This window comes from Xiphias gladius, chromosome 6 (assembly GCF_016859285.1).
Source record: "Xiphias gladius isolate SHS-SW01 ecotype Sanya breed wild chromosome 6, ASM1685928v1, whole genome shotgun sequence".
NCBI classification, from domain to species: Eukaryota; Metazoa; Chordata; class Actinopteri; order Istiophoriformes; family Xiphiidae; genus Xiphias; species Xiphias gladius.
Window position 1 is genome coordinate 9,771,431 of NC_053405.1, and position 27,820 is coordinate 9,799,250.

A 27,820-nucleotide genomic window follows, 5' to 3' on the forward strand; every position below is an offset into this window, starting at 1 on the left:
CTCCAAACCTCTTCAACGGAAGAAGTTTGAAGGCCACTATGTTCTTGGGAACTTTCAATGCAGCAGAAACTTTTTTGTTGTCTTCCCCAGATCCGTGCCTCGACACAATCCCATCTCTGAGGTCTGCAGGCAGTTCCTTCAACCTCATGGCTTGGTTTTTTTTCTCTGATATGCATTGTCATGCTGTGAGACCTTATATAGACAGGTGTGTGCCTTTCCAAATCCTGTCCAATCAATTGAATTTACCACAGGTGGACTCCAATCAAGGTGCACAAATATCACTCTTCTCATCTCATTTATCAGCAGTAATCAAATCAAATAAATAATATAATATTTCTAATATTTATATTTCTAATATTTATTAAACCACTTAACTGTATATAAAGCAGTTTGCTCCACCTTAACTAAATACGGTAAATTCTACTTTCACATGAATGCATCAGTCTGACTATCTAATACTGTAATATTTAATACAATATCAGTTACAGGGGCCATTTTGGAACAATTTATTTTTCGTTGATAATATAATTACATTTACTTAAGTAAGATTTTCAATGAAAGACTTGTAATAGAGCATTTTTACATTGCTGTATTTGTACTTTTACTTAAATAAAAGATCTGAATGCTTCTCCCGCCACTGTATAGATGCACATATACTGAGCTAGTCATGATTGAAATACCTTTTTCTTTCTATGAGACATGTTGTGCCCTTTGATGCAAGAGTCACCCTGAGGTTACAAGAATCACATCATCTGAAAAAACCTTTGATGAACTCAGAAGCTCAGCATAGACCTTAGAGAGAGGAAACACAAAATGGAACGATAATAGTATCATCTGCTCTAATGGCAGTGATTACAACAATAGCAATGGTGACCTGGAGGTATGGGGGTAGTTCAGGGGACAGGCCCTCTGCGATGACCTCTGCTCGGGAAAGGGCAAACTCAGGCAAGACTCAGGGCGTCAGGGGCTCGCCACCTCGTCTGGCACTCTGAACCCTCCATTCACAGGCTAACACAACAGCCAGGCATCGCTGTGACCCTGTGGGTGTGACACTCAACCTTTGCCTTAACCTCCTGACCGCCAGTCACAGCTGCAGCTGACTGGCTCGGGTAGGTCAGGGCACAGGGTTGGCTGGAGGGGGGAGAGGGGAGATGATTGAGAGATGAGGGAGGAGAGAAGATGGAGGGAGAGGGTAAAGGCAGAGAAATTGAGTTATGAGTGAGATGAAAAGAGCAAAAGATGGGTATGAGGAGAAGGTCAGAGATGAGCTGGGTTCCTAAATGGTTGGTTCACCCAGATTACGAAAAAAAACCCTAATGATGATTAGAAAAACAAGATAGAAAATAAACATATTCTACCGCACAAATTGTTTTATTTTGTCACTTTTCTCTAATCTTCGCTTCTTATAGTGTATAGTTTTCCCTCTTCGTACTTCTTAAAATTAAACTGATTTGTAACGCATGAGACTCAAAGATATGCAACCTGTGACAAGGCCGAGAGCTTAAAAAGTACACGAAACTATCCGATAAAACTAGAGATAAGTGAGAATTGTTTTTTAATCAATCGCGTGAACTGATCCTTTAAGAGAAATGTAAAGAGTGAAAGGCAGAGAGAGTGAGATGTAGAGGACTACGAAATTGCAAAGAACACAAATGGGCTGGCCGTACATTTTGTGTGCACATCAGCCATTGTCCCGGCCCCCATCCCCCTTCTCGGAGCATTGTCACGACAACATGGCCGGCCAGGGGAGGCTTTATTGAGTCGGCTTGTACGGGAAAAAGGACATGTGCGCTGTCGAGGTCAGTCCCGAGGTCCTCAGTGGGTTCAGTCCTTGAGATAGACATACACATTCGTGACTGCATTACAAGTATTTCCCTGAAATCAGGAATGCGTCTTGTGATGTGTGGGTCCTGATAGACAAGTGAGGCTCTGGAATCATGTTCAGTTTATTGGCAACTCTCACAAGGGGGTTGAACAGGGGGAATTCATAGCGTTTTCCATGTTCTACTGCCCTACATGCTCTATATTTATTTCTCAAGAGCAAAAGAACGCCTGAACTGACTGCTGCATATGTCATCGCTGGGTTGCCAGATAGATGGATAGATAGGTTGGTAGACAGATATTTCTTTATGAGGAGAGAAAACTGAGTAAAATTACAACTATCCTATTAATAGAGGGAATTCTGCAGTGATGAGGATGTAAGGATGTTAAAAACGGTATATATTTTTTTCAAGTGATACATATAGGCAACTTGAATTCAGCAGAAATGTACACCGTAGTTGATGCTGATAACATTTGGCTATTAGAACGGCTAATTCTCTGACTGAAGATTCAATGGATCAGAGAACAGTCTCTTCCCTCCTCCACTCCAGGGCCTCCCCTGGAGTTTTTGGTGCTACGCTCTGGTTGTGGTGACTCTCCGTCATGGCGGCCACTTTCTGCTCCAGTCTCCATACCTGCTCCCGGTACTTCCTGCGAATCTGCCGGTACGAGCTCAAAGCTTTACTGAAACAAAAGGCACGTGCGAGACCCAATTTAGTATGTGCACATTTGCTTTTTAGCTTCTGTTTGGATGCAGAAAGATGCTGATGAACAAGGACAGTAAAATGCAGTATATCAAATTCTTTTCTAGGGATATTTACCTGTGAGCTTGTGTGAGCCGTGCAATCTGGTCTCCATTGTCCCTCCTGTGCGAGGCGCTGTCTGAGAGAGCTGTATTCAATGAGTCATGGACTAAAGCTAATCTCTTCTTCAGGGCTTGTTCCCTGAAAACAAACAAAAGGTCAGATGCAGCAGAAGGGAGAAAATGCTGTCAAAATATTAAGATTGCTTGAGGCATTCAAGATATTTCCTCACAGAAATCATATAAAATCTATGTAAAGAATCATAAATGTCTGGATGGTATGTCATTGACCTTAGACAAATGAGATGAAGAGTGCTAAAAACAGCGCTTTATTTAGAGAGAAAAAGGATGCTCTCTGAAGCACCTGATGGAAAGAAAGAACCAGAAGGTCTTTATGTCCAAAGTCTGCATTTCTGCTGTTACTGTTCCTAAGCAACAGATCAAAACCAGCAGAGTCTACTGAAACCAGGCAACAGATGCTTAGAGGATTCATTTTACACTGACTACATTCATTGCCTACCTTTTTCAAATCTTAATCAGGTGACATTATATTAATGTGGGGGTGTTCACAAGTACTCTGTCACCTTGTTTTGAGTTCTACTCTTTGTAACTGTCAAACACTAATGTGTTAATGGATTCTGTATTTTCCCTTTGATAGATGATTTTAATGAAAACATTTTATAGCATGACGCCATTATTGTTTTTGTGCTTGGGCCAAACAGAATCAGCCTTTAATCTTTGCAGTGTCAGTTTCATGTTTCAACTACACTATGCTATTACTTAACCATTTTAGACAAAATGGTATACACACATGACTGTGTTTAGTATCCATACTGTCTACTTGAGTATACATGAGTATACCTCATTTTGTCCCTTTTCCAATGTGAACAAGCAACATATCAAAAACCTGCTTAAAATTAGTATGCAGCATGGATTTGGGACATACAGAATACCTCACCTTTGCAGGACGGCCTGTAGCTCTTTCAGAATGGGCCTGGTTCGATGTCCAGCAATGTCCCCATCACTACCCAGTTTAGCTGTGGCCTCACACAACCTCTGAAACATAACATTCATTTAGGACTATCGTTAAAGCTAAAAAAAAGCCTTTTGGTTTCGAACCTTTTCAGCTTGTGATCGTCTTAAGGGAGGCAGTGTCTACGCACAACCTTTTGACAGAGGTTGCAAATGTCTATGAGTTGTAAGCAGTTCAACCAAAGACTGATTTTTCCCCCTCATAGATTTGTTTATTTTGAATCATTTTAGAGGCCTGAAGAAATAAATATTTAACACATGAAAGCAAAGATTAAAGTAAGAAAAAATCAACTTTTGTTTGGTAGAAATATGTTTTTCCTGTCCCCTCAGATTTATCTTGCAATACCTTTGTTAAGACCCGACCCTTGGATTGGGAACCATAGATAGAAATGTTGGGGAGGAACAGTACAGAACATTTATTAAGCTGGGTGGGCTGATTTTGGCTAAAATAGTAAACAGGGTGACGAAGAATTCAGGAAGTGTGCAGGACTTGAGGTCTGACCATGTGCATCCAGATAAAAATCTATTTTCTCTTAAGCCATTAAAAAAGAAATATTCATAAAGAATAGAAGCCAATTTTAGGGGGAATTTTTAGTCCTTGAGGCATTTTTTATCCAAAAGGATGTGCAACTTCCAGATAGCCTAATTATACCTAGCCAACTAGACAGCAAGCTGTGGCAACCTAAAGTAGCTGTTCAGTTCTCCGTCATTTGACGATGACAGTGGTGCGTGGTGCAGTAGAAATCTGTGCTGCGGCGACAGGACAGCCCAGTAGAAGACCTTGTGGAACCAAAATATCCTTCTTGGCCTGGCGGGATTCTGCTTTGGTAGATGTATGATTTCCCATGTGGGACACCCAGATTTGAATCGGGTCTGTCACAGTAGACCAAAGTCCTGCTCCCTCTTGCTCATTTCACCTTGACTTTGTATTATTTGAAAATTAAAAAAAAAACCCATTGTTGCTGCTGTAATAGTCTGTCCTACCTGTTGTTCACTCTTGCGATCCTCCAGCTCCTCTCTGAGACTTTCTGGGACAAAAACTCCAGCTGCTTCCTGGGCCTTCTGGGCCATTAAACTCCACTCCAGACACCTCAGCTCTTTCTCTTTGAGGCGGATTAGAGCTCGCAGATCTGACATTTCCTCCTGAACCAAAACAGTTATACCATAAACCATAGTCTAGAAGGGCTTCAATGCAGAAACAGTATAAGTAAAGCTGTAGAGGAAGAATGTCCACACTAGTGTTAGATGCACAAGAAGTAGAAATTTTATCACAACTAGCAGGTTTTACCGCCATTTTTGAGTCTTTTGAGGAAGGTCAAAGCCCCTACTGCATCTACTTTTATATCATTTTGATTTAATACTACTGCCAGGACTCACCAAAGTAAGAAAATGTTTTAAATCCTGTATTGGTCTCCCTAAGTATATAATGACATACGTGAATTCACTTATATGAACTCAGTATTTTACTCCACAGTGAGCAATAAATTGGGGTCTTGGACACCTGCGTCATCACTCACAGGTATATTGTCATACAATGATAACTTTTGCATCTATAAAATGTAACACATCACATTGATTGTGGGATTGTTAGCAGAAAGTTGTGTACATCATCATTCCATTGTGGGAACTGAGGGCACTATATATAGTACATAAATGTACTCACTCAGTATTCGTACATTCAAATAAAATTGCTTACAGTAAACATATTGCACTATACATTAAATAGAGTGTGATTTTGGATATTTCATTCAGAAAATATATGCTTTTCAATGCCCAGCCTTTAAGATTAAATTAAACTGATCATTAAGGATCACTCAGTTCATGCCTTACTAGCACTCACTGACCTTAGACATCTGCCAGCAGTGTCTCTAACACTTCACTGTATGTATACTCCAAACATTGTATTTTGAGCTTGTGAGCTAAGGGCAGTGTTGTGTAGTGCAACATAGATTTTGCCTGTAAAGATGATGCAAAACATGACAATGACATTAGGACAAAAGTCACCTTACTCATCATCATTTTCTGGGCATGGCAGGATCTTGACCTTTGATCATGCAAATTTAGACACAGGCCATGAACGCACAGCTCCTACCCTGACAGAGATGAGTTCATAGAAGAGGGAAGCCTTCTCTTTCTTGGCATCAGGAGGTTTGACATTATCTTTAGTCACGTGTCCCCCCCTTGACCCGGCTGGGTGACCAGTTTCAGGGCTCAGTTTGCTCTCTGCTCCTTGGCTTGGTTTAGGGAGGGAAATAGCTGCCCGGTCCCTCTTCAGGCACTCGATTTGCTGACGGAGAACAGCCTCTCGATTCACCAGCTCAGGTGACCTGTGGGGTTGCAGGTAGCGAACGGCTAGACAAAAACTTGGTCCAGGAAATGTCCACATTTGAATGCAAAAAGTCATTTGAAGTCAAAAAGTTATTTTCCCACTACACTGTGTCATCTCTAATAGCTTTTGAAAAATTCAGCCAATGTCATGTTTATTTTTACTGGAGGGAAAGAATCATATATGCAATGTTTGTACACATTTATTCTTCCTATCTGCAGTCTTTCAGTCTGATCTACAGTCATCACTGACATATATTTCCTTCTATCACCATTCCTCTCATGTCGTTTGATTGTGTAACAGTACTTTAAAACATCACCTCTGCCCTGTGAAACTCTGTGTTTCCTTCTCCTCTGTGACCCCTGCTGTTGAGAAGGAGGTGGACAACTCTTCGGTTCCCCTGCTCCTGAGCAGCGATGATGGACTGTCGGGCTGCTGCCTGTCACCGGCTGCCTCTGATGAGAGGAAAAAGCTGAATCCGACTGTGTGTTTGCTTGTGTTTGTGAATGACATGCATACCTACTGTATATGCAAGTCTCTGAGTGCACTGAATTGTAAGCGTTATTAAAAAAGTGGTATTCAAACACCTGCCGAGTCTGGCTGCAGAGGAATGCTTTGCTGCTTCTTGGCCTCATAAAGTGACAGTAGCTCGCTGTAGGCCTCTTCACACTCCTCACTGTCAATCACAACCACAAAGAGAAAACACAAACGTTAGATTCCTGAACTGTGCACATTCATTATTTTGACACACATCAAAGAGCATTGTAACATTGACAAAGAATATATATGTATGTTCAGACGGGCCTTTGTACTGATGTGACAGGTGTGTTTTATGCGCATACCAGTATTTGAGAGCCATCTGCAGGGCAGAGCAGTCAGACTCAAGCCTGTTTACTGTAATACTGATCTGCTCCGACTCTCCCTTCCTTCGCTCCAAGGCTGCAGTCAGACGTGCATTTCTGGCTTTCAGCCGCTCGATGTACCTAGGATAATGGGAGGGAGGATGAGGGGCAAGTACTGGCGGGGAAAACTTTGTTTCACAAATTTTGATTACACAAATAATAAAGCTGCTGTGGAGGAAGAAACACTTTTTCTATAATGGTTGAGTTAAGCCTCAGCCAATCACTGGTTTCTGGCTATTTAGATATTCATTGTAATTATTCCAGTTAAATAACTGTCATATTTGAACAGGTCACTGGTCAAAATGTCAACAAAAATATAAATTACAATTACCTTTGCCATTAATTTATGATATGGATCTTGGATTGTCACTTGGACTAACTAGCTGAGCTAAAATAACTTCCTGTTTTGTATCAGGCCTTAAATCTACTCTACCCCTCCAAAAGACTCGTTGGCAGGTATCGGCAAAGTTCACAAAACCTGTTCACATGCTTTGCACAATATGTGTGTGGATTACTTCATCAGTATCTCAGGTTACTTGTTAGGCATTTAAATCCTGAGCCAGTCATACAAAACAAAGGATCTTTGCACACATATACAGACAGAAACAAAAATCTGTTCCCTTATGCTGTCATTACTTTTTGACTTTTTACAATTTGAAATACCTGACAAAGGTCACTGGACCAAAACATAGCTATTCGATCAATTTAATAGCCACAGTATACTGGAGCTGATTTTTGTTACTTTGAAACATCTTGGGCTGCTCATCAGACTCACCTGTTCAGTCGTTCTGTCTCAGACTCCAGGCCTATGGGGCTGGGACAAGGACTGCCTGAGTTAACAGAGCCCAGTGGAGAGCCGTCTCCACCAGCAGACAGAGGTGTTACACCTCTGGCTGTTCTTCTGTGGAGTAAAGGAGAACCAGGAAAGGGAGGAGAGGCCAAGTCTGGACTAAGAGTCCCAGCGGCGGGCCGGTAGGAAGGAGAGCGACTGCCTGACCTCCAGGCCTTATGGAGACCCACCAGCTGATTGTCAACAGAAGGTTTACTACATTTATTCTTGTGTGATTTCCCAGAATAAACCACATTGTTATGTATTTCAAACATCAGTACATCTCAAACCGCCTAGCCACTAATAAACAAAGGTTGGTCGTACTGAATTACATTATAAAATCTAGTCTTTGGCTCCATAATCTGCTGTCAACAAAACATCTCAGGGGGATTTTTTCTTCCAGAGATTTACTTACACTGCTTAAGTTGATTCATCTGTTTGGCAATTTTATATTTTGCCTTACCCCTGTCGTGAACAAAACTGAAGGCAGAGTAACTCCCACCTTGTTCTTTTCCTCTTCCATCTGGCTGATGGTGTTTTGTGCTCTCTCCAGCTCCTCCTGGCGACTGTGCAAGGTGCTTCTGAGAGCAGAGTCATGTTTCTCCAGATCCAGGATGTCCCCCTGATACTGGTCCTTTGGGAAGGCCGATGGACACGATATCCCAAACTCTCTTTCCATCTCCTCCAATATCTGCAACCAGTGAGCCAAAATTACTAAAGGGACTGAAGGGAGTCTAAAGAGAGCCTGAACAATGACATATTTTTCTCCCAAACTGAACCATTAAATCTCAGACACACACAGCAATGCCTAATCTCTTTATCACATTTTTGGAATTTATAGTATTTTTTATCAAGGAATAACTAAAATTAATGAATGTGTAGATCATGTTGGTTTTGTGAATTTTTTCAGTAAATTTTAATTAACATTAGTTAGTTTTTGTTGAATTTGCAGAGGTAATAACAAAAATTCAAACACATCCTTGAATCCTGATGAATTTGCTTATGACGAACACCTGAGTGGCTTTAACACAGCTCTCCTGGGCTGCTCTCAGATGCTCATTGTGCTTGTCCTGATCAGAAGCTGTGATGGGGGCGGCCCAGGTCCTTCTACAGCTGATGGAGTCCTCCACTGATGATAAAACCTCCTGCAGTTTCGTCCAGACTACACCACCGCCCACTAGAGGAGGAAACATAGAGGTGCAATTGTGTTAGACAAAGCCAGAGGCAGTTTAATGTTTTACGTGCAGGAACGGCATCTTCCTTTCGTATGAGAATATAAAAGTTGCTTTCACCATTCTCACCTTACTGTGTGCTGGCTTTTCCTCAAGATTACTTGCTGTATTTTACAGACTTAGAACAGATATTTAAAATAATGCGTCAGTTGTTCTACTAGACACAATACATTATTTCTTGTCTTGACTGGTGGGAGGTAAGATTGCCTACATGCAGTACAGGTTCACAGGGTCAAAGAATGAGGTCTACAGGACAAAGACAAAGATATATGGTCCAGGTGCCAACCTCGGTCAGTCAGTGGAGGTTTAGATGTGGAAGGAGAGGGAGTGTCTCTCTCTGGGCTGCTTCTGACCAGTCTGTGGGACAGAAGGTCAGGGACCAAAGGCCTCGATGGCCTTGGTGGTCTCAGGTCCCCAGGCTCACTGCAGAAGAAGAGAAGAAAACATTTCCGCCGGTAAATACCAACGTGTTTATGTTGAGACAAGCATTAAGAGGAACAATATGTTGTTTATTGAAGGGAAAATATGTAAGAATACATAATAATCATGGTCCCACAAACATTTTTATTCAGAGTAAATTCAAATAGATGATTTCAGACCAGTTTTATGGATGTTATTAGCGTCAAAGTTTTAGACACATTGCTGCCGTAAATTTACACATCTCACCACACACTTCATCAATGTTACCTCGGTGCCTTTAATGACCCCATCTTCTTGCTCAGTTCGGCGATGATGCTGAGCAGCGTGCCCACTTCGGCCTCACACTGAGCCAGTTCTGCTGGTGAAGGCTCGAGGTTTACTGTAAGGTCAGAGCCCTCAGGGTCAAAGGCCATGTGGTCAAACATCTCCCTGTCAAAACCTGACCCAGCATCCAGGCTGTCACATCTGACCAGACTGGAATCCTGCAGAAAAATCAACATGTGTTTGGATAATTTAGATCATAAGGTTATAAACTTTTTAGCTCTTATTCAAGTAATTTGTTTTTAGCAATTTTACTATATTCAACTTTCTTCACTTTTTTTTTTTTGCACAGTTCTACCAATAATATTGTACTCACCGCCTGTGAATAATCATCCAGTAAACACTGGCTCACAATTGAATTTGGCACATAATCCTACAGTATGTATTCACTTTAAAAGTCTTTTATGCTCTTGAACCAGACATTTGTCCTGTACTGTTTAGCGGCTATTGTTCTAAGCAGCGGAAAAGGAGGAAGCCAAAATATCCTGAGATCCAACTTCCTGCCTAGAAAATATTTGTGGAGCAGAACATCTTTTGTTTTGCACAAAGAAGGTTGGCTAAAAAATGAAACATGAAATTAGAACAAAATGTCTCTATTTTATGCCACCGTAAACTACATGTGATGCCTATAAATATTCCAAAATGATACAATTTGCAACATCCAGCTTTTAATCGCGTGAATTTTAACATACAGAATATTGTGCAGACAATAATTGGCAACATACTTCAAATTCCTTAGCCCTAGCACCCAACTATTCCTAGTCAAGGTTACAGAGGGGCTATTGTAGCATGCGCGGGGCAAAAAAGCAAAGCACCTTGGGTGGTTTGCCAGACAAACACTCACATTTACAATTTCTGGCAATTTAGTATCTCAAATTCACTTGAGTATGTGAATGTGCAAACTGTATGTTGCAACCACACTGATACCACTCAGTCGGTACTATCACTCATCAAAAATCCTGCTACTAATTCACACCAGTCATAAAAGTTATGACTTTGATAAAAAGTGCTATAATTCTGTAAATAGTAGTCATTCTGTTGTAGATTATGATGGCACAACATGTGGCATTTGTATAAGGCATTTCACAACGTGACTTTTATAAACTTATATAGACTTTGTCACAGTTTGTCAGCTTTACAGGACTTGTTGTGCTCCAGGTCATGTAACACCTCTTATGTTAAGTAACATACTTTCAGACCAAACACTGATACACTTCATTATAACGTACCTCCATACTTCTTGATCTTGATGCCTGCTGCGGTGATTAAATTCCTGTTTTGCTGTTCACTGCCTATAATTACACATTTGACAAAATGAGGAGGTGTTTTCCTCTGTTCTGCTAGTTTGTTCGTCTGCCGTAATTATATTTTCCAATCGTCAGTCAGTCGCTGCGGCAGTCTGCCCTCTGCATGTTTGCCTGTTTACAGTGATGAATGAAGTAAGTGGATAACACTTGGAAAGTCATTCCCACCCGTCCCCTGTCACATTGTGTCCTTTCCTGTTTTGTCCACAGAAGGCTTCCATGCCTTTTTAATAGTAGACTACGACCAGTGGTGTGAACCCTGGATATCCAGTGCTACTCTGCACACAAAAATGATAAATATGTATGTAATGTGGGGTAATTAAAAACATGTGGCAATCAATTTGGACCACAACAACTTACTCACAGCAACACTGGAGTGCGTGAGGATGATATTTCTCATATGTCTGTCTGCCATAAAGATTTGGGTTGGAACAATTCTGTTTATTTTACCCATCCTTAAAAACAATCTGGGTCCGGCAGATCCGGGTTCTGCAGAACTGTGCTGACTGGACATAACCAAACATGATCTATACAAGATCATATGTTATTAAACCAGTTTCTTTTTAATGTATGCCTGTGTTTTTAATTTATTTATCCAGGACCCTGTCTCTGCACATCAGTCATGGCAAAAGACAAAGTGGCTGAAGATGGTGCAAATGACTTCAGTCAATTAGCATAATTCATGGGGGGATTTATTCTTTATATTCTACTCTCCCTGCCAATTCTTCTACCAATATAATTACTACAGTATTGGCAGTAATAGTAAAAGATGGAGCAGGAGAGGAGGAGGAGGAAAAATTTAGTTTACTACCCTCATAAACTTCATTACCCATAATGCCATTAAAACGCGCAGTTGCGTTTTGGATCACTTCCGGGGAGGAAGTTGTCTGTTCAAAACAGATGTTAGCTCGTCGTTGAAGTATTTTGCAACTTTCAATGACTTTTACGTTAATTAAATCCTAGAAGTATCGTACTTGTTATTCACGTAAGTCCACTTTGTCATTTAAACCAAACGCATTTCATACTTCACAACTCGTCTGCTTCGACGTAATTTATATTAACGCTAACTAATGCTAACAGCTAAGACGCCGCTGCGCTGTCACCAAACATCCCTTTGCTCCACCAGCTTTGTCGGCACAAAATGTTTTTTCAGCCACTTGGACTCACTGTCAGGCTTTCCGGACGCATTTTTCCAATAACTACTACATTCCATAACGTGTGAATAACACAGATTTTGTTATTTCAAATTCCTACACGCTGCACTCCGTTTTCACACGGACAGAATTGCACCTTTATTGCCTAGCGCTACCTTCATGGATTGTGGACCGGCATGCTTTTGACAGTAGAAGTATAGACTGGGTGGGCCGGGGAAGCTCTCTTGTGCTTATTATTATCCTGGCCAGGACAAGTGGTGTGCTGCGATGTAAAAGTAGCTGTAGCTTGTTTAGATATTTCTTAAGATTAAAAAACAGTTGTCTTGTACTGGCAAATGGTATTTTTTGAGGGGTAGGTAGAAAGACCACTTGGCAAATTTGAGTTTTTATTTAGGTTTTAATCAGTGAATGCGAGCCAGAGTGAAATGTTAAGGAAATCCTGGTGAAATAGTTTCTCTGCGTGGCCAAACTAACTTGCCCCTCCTCCAAACTCAACTCATCATCTCCACCTCCTTAGTAACCTCTGTATCCATGGAGACTCCAGAACCCGGTCCAGCAGATGGTGAGGAGCGTCTGGTGGAGCTGCGACCCCGGACGCGCTCCAACCCTGAAGGTGCTGAGGACCGACGCAGCAGCACGGGCAGCCTGGGAGGAAACAGTAACCCAAATATATCTCAGCCTGCAGTGGGCAGTCGTGTGGAGGGGGAGGGTGAGGCTTCGACCAGTGACGGTCCTCCAACGTCCACCACCACGACCCACTCAACAGCTGCAGCTCAGACCGTAGTTCCTGCTGCAGCTGCCGTAGCGGCTGCAGCCACTGCCGTAGCGCCTCTATCTACGGCAGCTGTTGCAGCCAAAGAGAGGCCGAAGCCCACACAGCAGCAGCCCACACTGACAACCTCCGTCCCTCCACCGGCAGAGTACCAGCTCAGAGTCCCCCGTGTCAACTGCCCAGAGAGAGTGGTAGGCCTGCATTACAGTTCTGATTTATGAGGTACCACGTTAAAATCAAGACTTTAACTGATGTTGTATTCCTTATAACAGATTATCTGCTTAGACCTTTCTGAAGAGATGTCTTTGTCAAAGTTAGAGTCTTTTAATGGGTAAGCTACAGTAAAATGAATCAATATTTCACAGTGCTAGTTTTTCTTGTTTGAAACAACCCCCTGTTTTAACTGTCTTTCCATTCAGGTCTAAAACAAATGCCCTGAACATATCTCAGAAGATGATTGAGATGTTCGTCAGAACTAAACACAAGATTGACAAACGGCATGAGTTTGCCCTGGTTGTAGTCAATGATGATGCCCTCTGGGTGAGTCCAGCAGCATTTTAATCTCCCCCAAATGTTACATGCAGTGCCTACATGATTTATCTATGCAACATGTCTCCTTTTTTTTTTTTTAAGAATACTGTCTTCTATTTCCTCCTCTTATGTATTTGTGTATGTCTGTCAGTTGTCAGGCTTCACGTCTGACCCCAGGGAGCTGTGCAGCTGTCTGTATGATCTGGAGACCAACGTGTGCGAGTCTTTCAGTATCCTTCCATTCAAAACAAATTCTTAAACAATGAAAATACATTTCATGCTGTGAAGCCATACATAGGACAGTAAAGAAATTCTAAATCTCTAAGTTTTGTCCTTAACTGTCCCCTGTAGACCTGGAAGATCTTCTTAATGTAATGTAAGATTTGTCCAACTACAACCTTTTTTGTCTCATAAAACGCATGAAAAGTTAATTCACTGAGGATCATCTCTTCTCCTCATGTCTTTTCTAGTCGCCAAAAAATTGATCTACCGTTGATGGAGAATGTTCAGACCATCCCACCTCCTTATGTGGTCCGAACTGTTCTCATCTACAGCCGACATGCAGGGCAGCTTCAGTTCAACCCTTCGGAGGCCGTTAGTGTAAGTACAACACAGCTGAGAAATCTACTTTTTCTGTCTGTACTTCATACCCAGCATCAGTACTTTAAACAGCTGTTTTTTTTTTTCAATGTGCATTTGATTTTCCTACAGAAAGATACTTTTTCCTTTAGTATATTGTTTGATGCATTGAGCAGCACTCTAACTTTAAGTTGAAGTAAAAGTCTGGCTTGTTCTTGTGTCCCGCTACAGAAGATGCTACAGTCTCCATATTTTTTCTTTGATGTGGTTTATCTACACAATGGTGTGGATGAGCAGGGGGAAGAGACGACGTGGAGGGTGAGTGGAGCAGCTGAAGAAGTGGGTTTTGGTTGTGTACCGTAGTTACAAGACATAATGCTGTAGTTTGGATAAGATTAGTCAGGTATGGTGTCTCATTAGATTACTAAAGTCACACTATCAATCTTCAGTTGCCCGTTTGGTCTCAGTGCTAACTTGTGTCTTGACTACTGGAAGTATATTCTTGCACTGTATTTAAGTGCCTCTGCCCATCCTTCTAAACATGTAGAGTGGAGTTAAATATAACAGCTTTTTTTTACATGATATACTCTGAATATTTCCCTTGGTGCTTCATTGTAACAATGCTTCTAAGGCACTCACTGAATTTATATTTTCTGTGTCCAGGACAACTATACCTCATTCTGCAACCTGGACTCAAAGGGCATGTGCTATCGCTTTGAGGTTTCCCTGAGTGGACCCGCCATCGAGCTCCACAACTGCATGGCCAAACTACTGGCTCACCCTTTACAGAGACCTTTCCAGAGTCATGCATCTTACAGCTTGCTGGAGGGGGAGGACCCCCAGGACATTGAAGCAACGGTCTGAAATGGATCACACTTACAAAGCCCTGCTCGTTTGTGAAATTTACACACTGTAGTTAACCAGAAAAGGGGCTGGATGGTTTTCCAAGTACACCTCATTACTGCTCATTTCCTGCTACAGAGGTTAACAGTTTTTGGGAAACCGAGGCATAGTTCAGAAGAGGCAGGGAATTCAGCAGGGATTTCAGGTTTCTCTTAACACAGTCAGTGTGTTTCCGTAAGACAATGAATGAGTCATTGATTGTTCTAAGCTGGGGATGTAATAGAATGTTCTGGTTTTCAGAAACTGTTTGAGGTTTCCTGGAAATGAGGTGATGAAGTGGATATGAGAGTCCAGGAGCAGGACACAAGTATAAAGAGAAGATAGAGAAAAAAGAAAAAGAATGGAAAAGGAAAATACAATGGTTAAAGCATCTGCCTTTGTTAAACTTACTCCCTTACCATTTGTTTTTCCTTTCAAATCTTAGGCCACACTGATTTTTCTGTAAGTCTTAAGGGGAAATCAAACAAACTACAATAGCTATGACAGTTTTCCATGGCAGGCCCTTTTGGACTTAATAACTGTCATATGACAGAATGTATCATGGAGGTTGTAACTTCTGTAGTATTTCCTTCCCTTTTAGTTTAATTCCTTCCCTTTTGTTGCCTGTTTTAATGTATTTTGTACTTTATAAGCAGTTGTTTTTAATCATTTATTCCTTTGTCACTCCTGTATGTTACACAGAAAATGAAAGAATGTACAGTAATATAAATATGTCCTCGTTTGATTTCATTTTTTTCTTTGACAGTGATCTCTGTGGCGTTGATGGTTTGATTATGAAAAACACCCCTCGTATGGCCTGTCTAGCTGCACTGGAAACACACTGTATAGATGGGCTTTTTGAAGCTTTTTCTGGGTATTAAAAAAAACATGTTTAATCATAATTTTCATGTTCATCCATGTGTTGAATTTGGTCTTTGTTCTTTCTACTGTTTTGTCAGGAGATGGCAGCAAATTCCCTCGTGAGATAAAGCCAACACTGAATTTAAGGGCCTTGTCAAAGCACTACTGTGGCCTGTGAAAGCAGGGAGCAGTTTCATATTCATATAGGTACTATATGTAATATTGTAAATTGGCAATATTGATCAAATTCAGTATAAACTGATTTTGCTAAACGTTTCTGCTTAAGTCATCCCATTGTTCATAATCACTGTCACTCAAATTTCTGAATCTACAGGCCTATATCACAGCATGATTAAGCACTTATTGCACCTACTGTTGAAAACCTTATCTCTTATCCACTTATGCATTGTTCAATATATAGATTTTGCTGTCACCCCAAAGGTGTCTGGACTTAAAAGGTGTTTTTATCTTAGTCTACAACCATTAGGTTTCCTGTTTTTGTTCAGAAGTTGATCTGACATCTGTACTGACTCCTGATAATCATTCATCTTCGGTCACACTAACATACCTTCACAAATTAGTTTTTTTTCCGGTGAGGACAGGTTGTCAGAGGGACAATGGGGAGCAGGAAAAGCCTGGGCTCACAGGGCCTTTACCCTTTCACACCCTTCCCCAGCACATTGGACTGGTCCTCACGTCATCACCGCAGACAACACTGGGGGGGTTCCAGTTCATTGCAGGGAGAATTTGTTATTCCGTCATCCTCGGAGAATGACAGGTCCCTATTGTTTTTACTCCTTCACTCCTACACTGCCATGATTCCTTTCCGTGCTGGCCTGGAACAGGATAGGTGGGTTGGTTTTTTTTTGTCCACTTACACTGCTTGGTATACTTTGGTCATCCACCACCAGCGGAATATGGTCAGGAATTCTGTGTCGATCTGTGGTAGCTATATTTAAATGTGGCATAGTAGAGGAAAATAACTAGGTATGATTCACTGCATGCCCAAGATCCAGACACCAAGCAGCACTCCTATGCTGGAGTACTACATGGTCACGTGAGCACATTATAAACTAAAAATTAAGTCTGAAAACTAGATTTTGACACATGGCCCCTCCACAAGAAATGCCCACAAAGATCAGGCAATTATACAGAACCCATTTAAGTTGATATTGTATTTTAGTGGTGCACATTTTTAAACAAATTTGAATTTAATCAAAGTACATACAACCAATACAAAAATCTTGCATCTGGGACCTTTGGGGCTGATGGGGGTCTTGGGCCCTGAAACAGTTGCCCAGTGGACCAGCCTCGCATAAATCAGTATAAAGTAGTTAAAAATAGCTCTGTCCTGATCAAATACAACAATAAAATCTTGCTTACACATTAATGCATCAGTCATAATAATTCAATAATATAATACACTGTAATAAGTACTTTTGATATTTCAGGTACATATGCTGATATTGTTCTGACCTTTACTTAAGTACAATATTTCAAAATTTCCCACTTCAAAAGTTTAGCCAAAGGAAATGAGGCTTCAACAGTCTGAGTTAGACAAATCATGTGGGCATTTTCCAAAGTTACTGTCTTTTTGATGTCAAATTCCCTCTTTTTGTTACTATGCCTCCACAACAGCTCAGCATGGACATACTGTGGAAACACCAACGACTGTAACTGAGGCAGTTGTCCACTTGATTTGACTCAGAATGCCTCGTATTAGCTTCAGATATAGTTTTGAATACATTTTCAAACCGAACGTTGATTGTAGATTTTGACGCCCATCGCCTACATTGTATGCAATTAGGATGGGATCTCTAAATGGTCAGTTTGACCAAGATAAATGACTACACCAACAAAAATCTGTTTTAGTGTACATATAGGCACCTGACAAGACAGACTTGAAAAAAATATGAATGTGTCCTTTAATGACATGCATGTTAAAACACAATGCCATTTTTTATGATAAATACTAAATGTTTATTGTGTGAATTCTGTGACACAATGACATACCCCTACTGTTATGCACATAACAGCAGCAGAGAAGGAAATTTTGCAGCACTAAGAAGAGTATTCATGTAGTATTCATGAGCACAGACTGTGATCCAACATGAGATGGTTCCATTTTTTTGAGCCAAGTAGCCATTCTCAAAACAAGACTTAGTATCAGTAATATTGATACTTTGGAGAAAGACCCACCCATAGCTAATGGACAAGTACTGAAAATGAACTTCTCTGAAGTAGGAGACAGCTTTTGTCCGTCAGTTAAACTTTTATAATGAACAATATTTGCATTTTAAAGATTGCCTTTTAAACTTTCAATTTTTAACTAGGTTATCAAACTTTTTTGTGGAAAAAAAAGCATAGCAGACACAGATTATTTTTCCAAGCAGAGTATTTTTATATGTCTTAAAACGTGTCTGGAGGAATTCTTTTCAACTGTATTTCATCTTTCCATCACAGCATTCAAACAGTAGGAAAATTGTGATCATTCGTGCCGTCGTTCAGCTGTAACTGTGATAGAGGTCGATGAGGTTGGCGAAGGGAGGGAGGGGCAAGGGACGGGAGGGAGGAGAGGGGAGGGAGGGGAGGTGAGGGCAAGGCCAGGATGGACTGGAAGTGTGCCTCCAGCAGCATTTATAAACATGGCCCCTTTACACACCTAAGGGTCATTGTTTACATCCATCCTTACCGTGCCATTTCTGCCTGTATGTCTCTGCACCCTGACAGTGTAGCAGAGCTGTAGAAGAGAGGGAAATAAACATCTCACCATCTTCTTCCTTTTCTGCTTGACGGTGATCATCTTGAAGACTCAGCAGCTGCTCTGCAGGAGAGATCACATCCGAGGGGAAACCTTGTGCACCTTCGCAACCAAATAATTCTTGTTTAGATCTTCCAAAAACCAGCTGCCACCATTTCCCCTCCAACAGTCATGTACAGCTCCAGCTACTCCCGGGCCAAGTTTGGCCTGGAGGCAAGGGAGCCCCTGCACAAGCCCAAGGGAAAGAGCTGCGGCTACTACATGAGGATCGTTTTCTTCTTTTCCTCTCTGATCCAGTCTCTCATTATCGTCAGTCTGGTGCTCTTCCTCATCTATGGACAGCCAGAGAAGTCTGCAGGGGAGAAGAGGGTCGAGGTCAGTGGTGTCGTCTTGTAAAATAACCTTATTTTAGTTTGTTAGAAATTAAAGACATGTTTTAAAGACATGTTTTAAGACATAAAAATACTCAGCTTTGAATAATAGTTTGTGTCTTTTATAGTTTCTCCACAGAGAAATATCAAAATTACATCTACTTACAAGTGAAGTAACAACAAGAAAAACACATTTTTGGTGGAATGGATCTTTAAGAGACTTAATTATTCTTCAAAAATTAGATGGACTCATTTCTGTAGCAGCTTTCGATCAAACTCTTTGCGTTTGTGCAGGCAGCATCAATCATTACTAGTCTGTCGTTATGTGTCTGACACAATATGTTATACTTAAAATTTTCTTTATTGGTATATTACAATTTCATTTCACAGTATTATGTCAACGTGTTCAGAGATGTAAAATGCAGTCAAGTTGTTGCTGAGTAATCTGAATGTTATTCTGAAGGAGCTGGAGCTGAATTTGAACAGGCTGATTGAGAACAACGTCCGGTTGAGGAAGGAGAAAGGCGAGCTGGGAGCTCAGCTTGAAGCTCGCACAGCTGAGAAAACTGCTCTGGAGAAAGAGATGGAGAAGCTGAAGACCGATGCCAACAACACAGCGAGTCAGCTGAAGAATAAATTAGTAAGTAGATGATTAATATGGAAAAGATATGGAAAGAGAACAAAAGTGAACAGTGGGTTTTCATCTAAGATGCACTCAGAAGCAGTTCATTTTGTAATACTGTCAAATAACTTTTAACACCTCTTTACAACAAGAACAAAAATCAAGGTTAAAGGGTAACATTTTTTACAAATTATACAACATGACTATTTCCTTATTTCCTTAGGCATTGTTGTAGTTTTCCTTTGGGTCACCAATCCCACAAATCATGAATCATCCTGCAATCTTTATTCCTGTATAGGCTAACTGTGAGAGATTGAGTGCGACAACACTGAGCATGATTGCGCGGCGTCCGACCCCTCCGATCCAGCCCCCGGCTGTGGTCACTACCAGCAGTATGTACCCCAACAACATTCTTTTTGGGAGACTTGGTGTGATGCTCAAGTACTCTACTGTTCAAACACTGTCAAAGATTACCCTGGCAATAAATGCTGCATGTGTAAAGTGAAATTCTAAGTAGAGGTGTCCTAGATAAGACAAAATGATTGCAAGTAAGGCAAATGATTTTCAGATATAGCTAAGTAAAAAGACTATTGGTACCATTTTCTAATAAGGCACCCTCTATAAAGGGTTTTATAAACAATTATTAATGTTAATAAATCATTTACCAATGCTTTTCTAAATCAATTATAAGACATTAATAAACTTTGGGTCAAAGATTTGTGAAAAATCTCTCCGGGTGTTATTTAATTGATAGTTATTTGATGGTTTGTTACCCTTTATTAATGACTTATTAACATTTGTAACTACAGACTTGGTGGCTTATTAGAAAGTGAGAAACTTATGAACTCACTATCACTGACTGACCAGCCAACATATTGATCACAACCTGGCAGCCCTAAAGTTAATTTTATTCATCTCTAATAACTGCTCCATAAAGGATTACTAAATTACTTAATAACAATCAATAACTTCCTTATTTACAACTTGTAATCCCTCCGTAAAAGGGGACTTATTAGAAAGTGTTACCAGAATATTAATAAATACAGAAAATGGAAGAGTTAATTAAAGTATAAGTTTCCATTATGATTTCCTGTGTTAATACTCTTCTTCTCTGAACTCTCCAGATGAAGTAAAGACGTTGCAGAGCCTCAACGCTCAGCAGAATGCAATGATAAATCTCATTGAGTCAAACTTCACCCAGACAGTTCAGTACCTGAACCGGGAGAGAGACAATGCCCTCAAAGACCGAGACACACACCACCAGGATGCTATCACCCTGCGCAGGGAGAACACCGTGCTGAAGGAGCAGCTCACCACCTACACCAGGTACAGTACTGTCTGTCTGTCTGTCTGCTCGCTGTGTATAAGAGAAAAAAATGAAAATCAAACACATTCAAGTTTTTGCTTCATTTTTTTCCTTCTTTTTTCTACCAGGAAATGCAAAGAGGACTTTGCTCACTCTTTGGACGGGATCACAACGGTGACCAGGGATTTCCTGAACCGGATCAACAACCTGTTTCCCCACCAGCTGACCTTTCACCTCACCTGTGACAGCCAGCAGGAACAAATGGAAAAGATAAGAAACAGCTGCACAAACCTGTCCAGAGACGTGGAGAATAAGTTCCAGTTGTATCTAGACAACGTGGGCAACAAGGTGTGTGCATGTTTTGTGATTTAGGTAGGTGTGTGTGATCCCTTGATTTGATGTTATTATTTTAAATGACAGATGGATGGACTAGAAACCTGTTCAGGGCTTTTCCTTAATTCTACTCAGTGTATGCTGTTATATACAGCGTTGAGTGGCAGTAAAATAATTCAGTTTTCCTGCATTAATAGGAACTAAAATAGACCGGTAGTTCTATGCAGTGGTGTAAGAAGGATTTAGATCCTCTACAAGTCCTGAATTCAAAATCCTACTTAAGTAAAAGTAATATATTAATGTATAAAAAGTATGTTAATGCTGAAGCTGGTCAAGGTGCAACTAGTTTTATTTCATATACAGTTAGGTAGCGTAATCCAGTGGTTCCCAAACTAAGGCTCCCCTCCAAAGGACAAGTCTGAGGAGTCATGCGATAATCAAGGAAAGGAGATAAAACAAAGTTCTGCTACAAACATTTATATTCAATTGTTAGACTTTTTTCTAATCTTAGCCTTTATTGTGAAATATTGGATGCTTTTACTTTTTTGGGGCTTAAATAAGTTATTTATTTTAAACTGTGAGAGAAGTTTAGAAGGGAAACCCCTCTTCTCTTACAACCCATAGACATTTTAAACACGAAATCTCTAAGAGGTCACAAGCCAAAAAGGTGGCTTAGTCGTTACAATACATTATAAGCTTGCCGTATGTTTTCATTTAAAATTACAGATGTCAGACAAATGTAGTGGAGTAAAAATATTTTCTTCTGAAAGGTAGTTGAGTAGAATTATAAAGTAGCATTAAATGGAAATACTCAAATAAAGTAAAAGTACCTTAAAACTGTATTTAAGTACAGCATTTGTGTAAATCTGCCTACTTACTTTACACCTGTTTATCTGGGTTTTTAGTGTTTAGAGTTGACCCTCCTTTAAACTAGTTTTCCCTTTTCCTTAAAGTTGATGGAATATTCCAAAGATTCCAAAGAACAAACTGAATGGGAAAGCAGTTTCTCGAGGGAGGAAGTCTATCCGCTGCATCATTTGTGATAAATCTAGTTAAAGAGACAGACATCCTCTGAGGCGAACTCAGGGTCAAAGCAGAGGTGAAGCATGTGGCTCTGCTGATACAGCAGCGCTCGACAGGGCAACAAAAACACATTCCCTCAGCAAGTATCTTTTTTACTCTTTAAAGCAATATTTCATTTGGATACGGACTCACTGATGGGTCAAGAATCAACATTTGCTTCGCTGCCCGAAATGTTTTGTTTCTGTCTCTATCAGTCATTTTCATGCAGACACAGATCCGACTACAATTTTTTCCATTTTATTATGTTGATTTTTATAGGGACAAGTATATAACATGGACCAATGCTACATACAAGCCCGACTACATGACTACATGACTGATTTCTCTTTGGAAAGTTTAGACTTTTTATTTTTTATTTTCAGCATACATGAACAGATTTCCAACAGTAACACAATAACTCATATATCTTGTACAAAAAAAGGAACTGTTACAACTTGAGCAGGACTGCAACTGAAGATCATTTACATTACTGATTAATCTGCTGCTTATTTTCTCAATTTATTCATTGGTCTTTTAAAAGGTCAGAAAATAGTGGGAAAATGCACATCACACTTTCCCAGAGTCTTTGGTGACATTCTTAAATGTATTTTTTTTTTTTTTTTGTCTGACCAACAGTCCAAATCCAAAAGATACTTAGTTTACAGAGATACATGTTAATCTTTATACTGGAGAAGCTGGAACCAGAGAATATTTTCCTTTTTTTCTCTTAAAAATGACTTAAATGATTAATTGATTATCATCTTAGTTGCCAAATAATTTTCAGGCAAACAACTAATCTAATAATCGACTAATTGTTGCAGCTTTAATTTTGAGGTCTGACATGCTGATCCCTCAAACAGAAAAAGAAATCTGTTCAAATGAAGATTTCCGAAAGGAGACCTTGCTGCCTTACAGTTCCCCATAGATACATCCCATGTTACTGAGCCAGAAAACCGTGAGAGCTACTGTGCCACCATGTCACTGAGCAACTTAGGAGCCCGGTTATGGAGGCATTTATAGATGAGTTTAATATTAAAAACTTTTAGGAAATGATCAAAACTTAATATATTTAGTTCCTTAAGAATATGGCAGTGGTGAAATCTTACCGGCTTCCATTCCAAAATTTTATTAAGAGGCTGCCTGTGATCATGGAGTTACACAATAACTTAAATGTGAAAAGATCATGCAATGCACAGGACTATTTGGAGGCATTACATGTTACACAGTCTCAAATGATTCTGTGTGTTTGTATGGTAAGATTGCTTCTCAACCTTTCTCACCATTTTAACACCGTTTCTCAAATCTTAGTTGGGAATCAACAGTAAATTAAAACCAAGACACTTTTCTTCTGAAACCTGTATGATACATTGTCATCTAATCTTTAAATTTAAGCTCTGACTTGGGCCGAGCCCCGGAAGTAAACCAAAGTGACACGAGTTTTCAAACCGTGCATTGAAACTTAGAAAACTTTCAAAACCTTTTCATTATGAGGCTACATTCCACTGCCTCAGCTCCATATTTGGTAAACCATAATTAGAAAACTCATCCGTGCCCGAGGCCGTCAACGCTTGATTTAGAGCAACATTAACCTACAGGCCTGGGGAACACATTAAGTATTTCATTCTTACATCAACTGTAGAGGATGTACTCCAGCACGCCGCTGAGGAAAATGAACATGAACAAACACTCACATTGTCAGCATTTGGATAGAAATAGACGCATGGTAAACAGAACATAAGTACAATTATGTAAAGCCTCCACCTGGAAGCACGTTTGGTACAGCAGAGTATGACGCAGCCCATTATCATTTTCCGCAATCATTCCTGACCCTTTGTGCTACAGTGGCTCAGAATGAAAATATCATATTTAAAAAGGGAATATGTGGCAGATCAGATGAGAAGTATATCACGTTTATTTAAAAAAAAAATGTTTTTCTTCTACCAGGTAGCAGAGATCCAAGCCCTGTCCAGTCGTATGGAGGTGCAGAACTTGCACTTGACGTCCGACTTGCAGCAGTGTGAACGCAATCGCAGCGAGACGGTCGCCGAGGCTGCAAGGCAGCGACAGCTCAAGCAAAAGACTCATGATGACCAGGTAGATCATATTTGTGCAGGGATGTAGAGTATGTGCAGGGGCATGTGTGTGGATGGGAAGTGGGAACCAGCAGAGAGATCCATGGAAAAAGCTGAATTCCTCAGTATCTGGTTATAAAACTATGACTGGCTTTGTAAAATTTACTGTACACAAGAATCTACTCCTCTTTTATCTGTTTTAAAAAGAGCCCACGTGATACGGTGGCATAAGAGAGATGAGGGTGTAAAAGGAACATTTTTACATTGTTTTCTATTTAAAACAACACATTTTTTTTCAGGTGGAAAAATTACTGATGGAGCAGAACCGGTTGAGAGAACAGAAGAAGCTGCAGGAAGACAGTTTGGCCCTGAAAGAGAGAGAACTCAAGATCCTCCAGCAAATGCTCCCTGCTCAGCCCAACTTTAAGGTAAAATAAACACAGAGGACACGGTCACAGTCATTTGCTCTGTGCAGATAAGGAATGAGGGAAAGGAAGTGCCCACAAATGGTTTCAAACCTCCATTCACTTGGGACAGATAATTCATTTTTGTGCTCATGTAAAACATTAATCTAGGCTGCTCCAGATTCTTTAAGTCATTGAGGGGTTTTTTTGAACTGGTTCAAAATTCCACTGTTATAACCTTTCAGGTCGTTTATGTCCTCACAGCACTGTCCAGCTGAATAATGTGTGTGACTTTTTGAGAGTACCGTCCACACATGTGCCCTCAAATAAGATTTACTCCACTGAATATATGGATGTCCATGCAGAGGTAAGGTGGTGTGTGTGGATTTAGGAGAAAAGAGATATCTGAGGGCTGCAGCAGCAGGAAGGACAGACAGGCAAGATAACAAAGAAAACCATTTTTAAGGAGTCATAAGTTGACAAAACAACCCATCTCGAACTCCACAGTTACTAGTGTACGTTTTAGGTGCCCGTGCACAGTCAGAAAAGGCTGTACAAATCCTGTGTGTGCAATGTTAAATAACACTGAAATAATGTTGTTTTGCAGTCCAGTGTTCCTAAAGCTGTCGGCCTCCAGGTCACCCCACAGCAGGACAGACAGATTGCGCCTAACTGGCCTTCTCGTGGAGCAAATGGCATCGGCAAAACTCCAACGGTACATTTTATATTAGAACAGAAACCTATCAGGTCACCTATTATAAAACGTCAGTGTAATGTTTTGTGTGTTTTTTTTTTGCTGACTGTACAGAACAGGGATTCAAGTTAGGAATAACATGATTACTAAGCAAAAAACACTCAAACGTTTACTCAAACTTTTATTATAGTTCTTTGGTGATCTTCAATATGAGACAGTGCTGAAAGAAGACTAGGAGAGTGCAGCCATGCTAGCCACCCTCTGAAGCTGTACAGCAGCGCTTTGTGCTAAAGGCTCACCTCAGCATGCTAAGATGCTCACAATGACAATGCTAAGATGCTAATGTTAGGCAGGTATAATGTTGACCATGTTCCACACCTTAGTTTAGCATTTTTTCGCATGCTAACATTTGCTAATTAGAACAACACAAAGTACAGCTGAGGCTGATGGCTGTGTCATGAGTTTGGCAGGTGTTTAGTTTTGGACAAATTAAAATCTGGACCATCTGGGACTGAAATCTTTTATTCTGCAAACTGCATCAACTCTGACTGCTCTCCAGTACTTATATTTTTAGACATTTACTTTATCGCCCCACTGCTGTCATTGATAGTTAATTATAATTGTTAATGTTTTGTCTTTCAGGTGAGATGAAATGAACCAGCAGAGTCATAACTGACGGAACCAGCGGTGCACCACAGTGATCAACACTTTTCCTTTAAGGAATTTTTAAAAGACATGTATATATTCCAGATACAACACACTTCATCAAACACAACCTGTAAATACTCTCTGACTCCACTCTAATGACACAATAACTGTTGTTGGTTTGTGCATTCTGTGTTTAGCTCTACTTGGAACTGAAGATTCATTTGTGTTTTACTCGTGTTTACTGTGAAAAGCCTTTCTATCTTTATACTCAGGAAAATGTAAACATTTCCCTGACATTGGTGTAAATATTTTCTCTCGTGTGCCACTCCTTATGGCTTGTGTAGTTAGGAAAACCGACACTGGAAAACCTTTTCATGCCATGGCATTAAAATTAAGAAAAAGTCCTTAACTGTGCTGTCCCCAGTCTCTCGTGTCTTCCTGGCTTTAAAAATACAACAAAGGCTCAGACACGACTTTGGGCAGCAGCTGCTCGCTTGTCTGCTATAAACCAAATACTCTTAAAATAGCTTCATTTATGTTTCCTAGCGATTCTCACGTTTAAATTTGTACCGCAGCCCGGATGGCAATACACACATCCACCAAGTCATAAACACATCATCACTGAGTCATCAGCAGTCCTAAACAATGTTCCGTATATCAAAATGAGAGGGAAGAAATCTGGCATGTATTTGACGTTGCAGTGTTTATGACTAACCAAACAAAGAAAAGTTTAGACTGTTTATTAACTGCCACTTTTATGGTGCATTTTACAAGTACAGTAGCGGTTATATGAACTGCTCTCGAGCTGTACTACTTCCTTTTCCTTTCATAAGCACAAGGCGACGAGCACATACAGTACTGTAGCTGCAGACAGCTGGTGCGTATACATGTATTCACCTAGTATCCATAAAAATAACACCTGTTTTGTGATAATCATGTGTTCAGTAGGAAAAACAGAAGACAGAAATAAAATGAAATTAAAAAAAACAAACATTTTATATTTATGGGGGTTGATAAGTTGTCGTGTGTTGGAAGATTCCATCGTTACCACTTCTTAGATATATATTGTTTACTTTATAAAGAAATATGCAAAGTGCAACTATAAGTGTGACTGACATTAAAATCAGCAATATTGGATGAGGGCAATGTCTGCAGATATCAAGGATTAGAAAAGCTATTAGAATCACATATACAAATGAATTCATGTTACCTGTTTTGTAATATACTGTTGTACAATCATTTTGTAATGAACTTTTCCACAAAAACATGACGAATAAAAAGCCACCCAAATAAAATTGGTTGTAATAGATGTGTTATGTGCATACTACTTTAATTACCACATATCATTACTTTTTATTGAAGTTTCTTTCAGTCACAATATCAAAGCCAAATGCCCTTCCTCTACTGGCTCATTTTGTTTTAATTCCTACATTGGTTGTTTTTCCAACTTTTTTATCCAACTTCTCTGATTCATGTATTAGTTAAATTTGTGGTGAAAATAAAGTACGTTTTAATTTGAAAGTTTAATTTCTTGGATTGTGACAAAAACTTGATTACTCTGGACCTGGCAGATACATCAGAGTTATTCAAATTTTTAATTTGCTATCATCGTCACAAGGAAAACAGGTAACTGCTCATGTTCATCATACATTTGCAGTATCTGAAAAATTGTCAGAATTTAAGTTATGAAGATTACAGCAATTAATTTGGAAAAGTAATATTTCAGCTATTCTTTATTGATATGATCATAGTCCTGCTGTATTTTCTTACTCATATTAA

The 27,820-nt window shown here is 40.0% G+C and overlaps 3 protein-coding genes across 4 annotated transcripts; 2 read left to right on the plus strand and 1 right to left on the minus strand.

Annotated features, from left to right (window-relative positions):
- Positions 1 to 201: 201 nt before the first annotated feature.
- Positions 202 to 11,101, minus strand: ushbp1 (Usher syndrome 1C binding protein 1). Of its 2 annotated transcripts, XR_005707579.1 has the most exons (15): positions 10,915 to 11,101; positions 9,632 to 9,846; positions 9,231 to 9,367; positions 8,726 to 8,889; positions 8,215 to 8,403; positions 7,659 to 7,906; positions 6,824 to 6,964; positions 6,569 to 6,657; positions 6,301 to 6,436; positions 5,748 to 5,982; positions 4,640 to 4,798; positions 3,582 to 3,679; positions 2,643 to 2,765; positions 1,668 to 2,505; positions 202 to 1,131 (listed from the first exon to the last, which is right to left on the minus strand). XR_005707579.1 is itself a non-coding variant. In XM_040128709.1 (14 exons), exons 1-14 carry the CDS (start codon positions 10,918 to 10,920, stop codon positions 2,340 to 2,342), a joined length of 2,106 nt encoding a protein of 701 aa, XP_039984643.1. In that variant the 5' UTR covers positions 10,921 to 11,101; the 3' UTR covers positions 202 to 2,339. The 2 variants fall into 2 exon arrangements, 1 of the variants encoding a protein (XP_039984643.1); XM_040128709.1 differs by having other exon boundaries at positions 202 to 2,505.
- Positions 11,102 to 11,847: 746 nt separating this feature from the next.
- On the plus strand, positions 11,848 to 15,809 carry babam1 (BRISC and BRCA1 A complex member 1). The gene is made up of 9 exons (XM_040128710.1): positions 11,848 to 11,974; positions 12,661 to 13,106; positions 13,188 to 13,246; positions 13,335 to 13,455; positions 13,598 to 13,676; positions 13,798 to 13,822; positions 13,917 to 14,046; positions 14,257 to 14,343; positions 14,689 to 15,809. The coding sequence occupies exons 2-9, from the start codon at positions 12,675 to 12,677 to the stop codon at positions 14,887 to 14,889; spliced, it is 1,134 nt and encodes a 377-aa protein (XP_039984644.1). The 5' UTR covers positions 11,848 to 11,974; positions 12,661 to 12,674; the 3' UTR covers positions 14,890 to 15,809.
- Positions 15,810 to 18,412: 2,603 nt separating this feature from the next.
- plvapb (plasmalemma vesicle associated protein b) lies at positions 18,413 to 27,782 on the plus strand. The gene is made up of 9 exons (XM_040129313.1): positions 18,413 to 18,904; positions 19,364 to 19,540; positions 19,821 to 19,914; positions 20,647 to 20,848; positions 20,957 to 21,176; positions 24,168 to 24,317; positions 24,595 to 24,723; positions 25,307 to 25,414; positions 26,036 to 27,782. Exons 1-9 carry the CDS (start codon positions 18,701 to 18,703, stop codon positions 26,042 to 26,044), a joined length of 1,293 nt encoding a protein of 430 aa, XP_039985247.1. The 5' UTR covers positions 18,413 to 18,700; the 3' UTR covers positions 26,045 to 27,782.
- The last annotated feature ends 38 nt before the right edge of the window (positions 27,783 to 27,820 follow it).

Bases quoted from the DNA above. Each gene is read 5' to 3' on its own strand.
- ushbp1 (XM_040128709.1), bottom strand. The intron at 4,799-5,747 runs GTAGGAGCTGTG...GTTTTGGTTCAG, and splicing joins ATGAACTCATCTCTGTCAGG to GAGGAAATGTCAGATCTGCG. The intron at 2,766-3,581 runs GTGAGGTATTCT...GTTTGTTTTCAG, and splicing joins CTACAGGCCGTCCTGCAAAG to GGAACAAGCCCTGAAGAAGA.
- babam1 (XM_040128710.1), top strand. From the start codon at position 12,675: ATGGAGACTCCAGAACCCGGTCCAGCAGATGGTGAGGAGCGTCTGGTG. The intron at 13,823-13,916 runs GTAAGATTTGTC...TGTCTTTTCTAG, and splicing joins GAAGATCTTCTTAATGTAAT to TCGCCAAAAAATTGATCTAC. The intron at 14,047-14,256 runs GTAAGTACAACA...GTCCCGCTACAG, and splicing joins ACCCTTCGGAGGCCGTTAGT to AAGATGCTACAGTCTCCATA.
- plvapb (XM_040129313.1), top strand. From the start codon at position 18,701: ATGTACAGCTCCAGCTACTCCCGGGCCAAGTTTGGCCTGGAGGCAAGG. The intron at 18,905-19,363 runs GTCAGTGGTGTC...GTTATTCTGAAG, and splicing joins CAGGGGAGAAGAGGGTCGAG to GAGCTGGAGCTGAATTTGAA. The intron at 24,724-25,306 runs GTAAAATAAACA...GTTGTTTTGCAG, and splicing joins CTGCTCAGCCCAACTTTAAG to TCCAGTGTTCCTAAAGCTGT.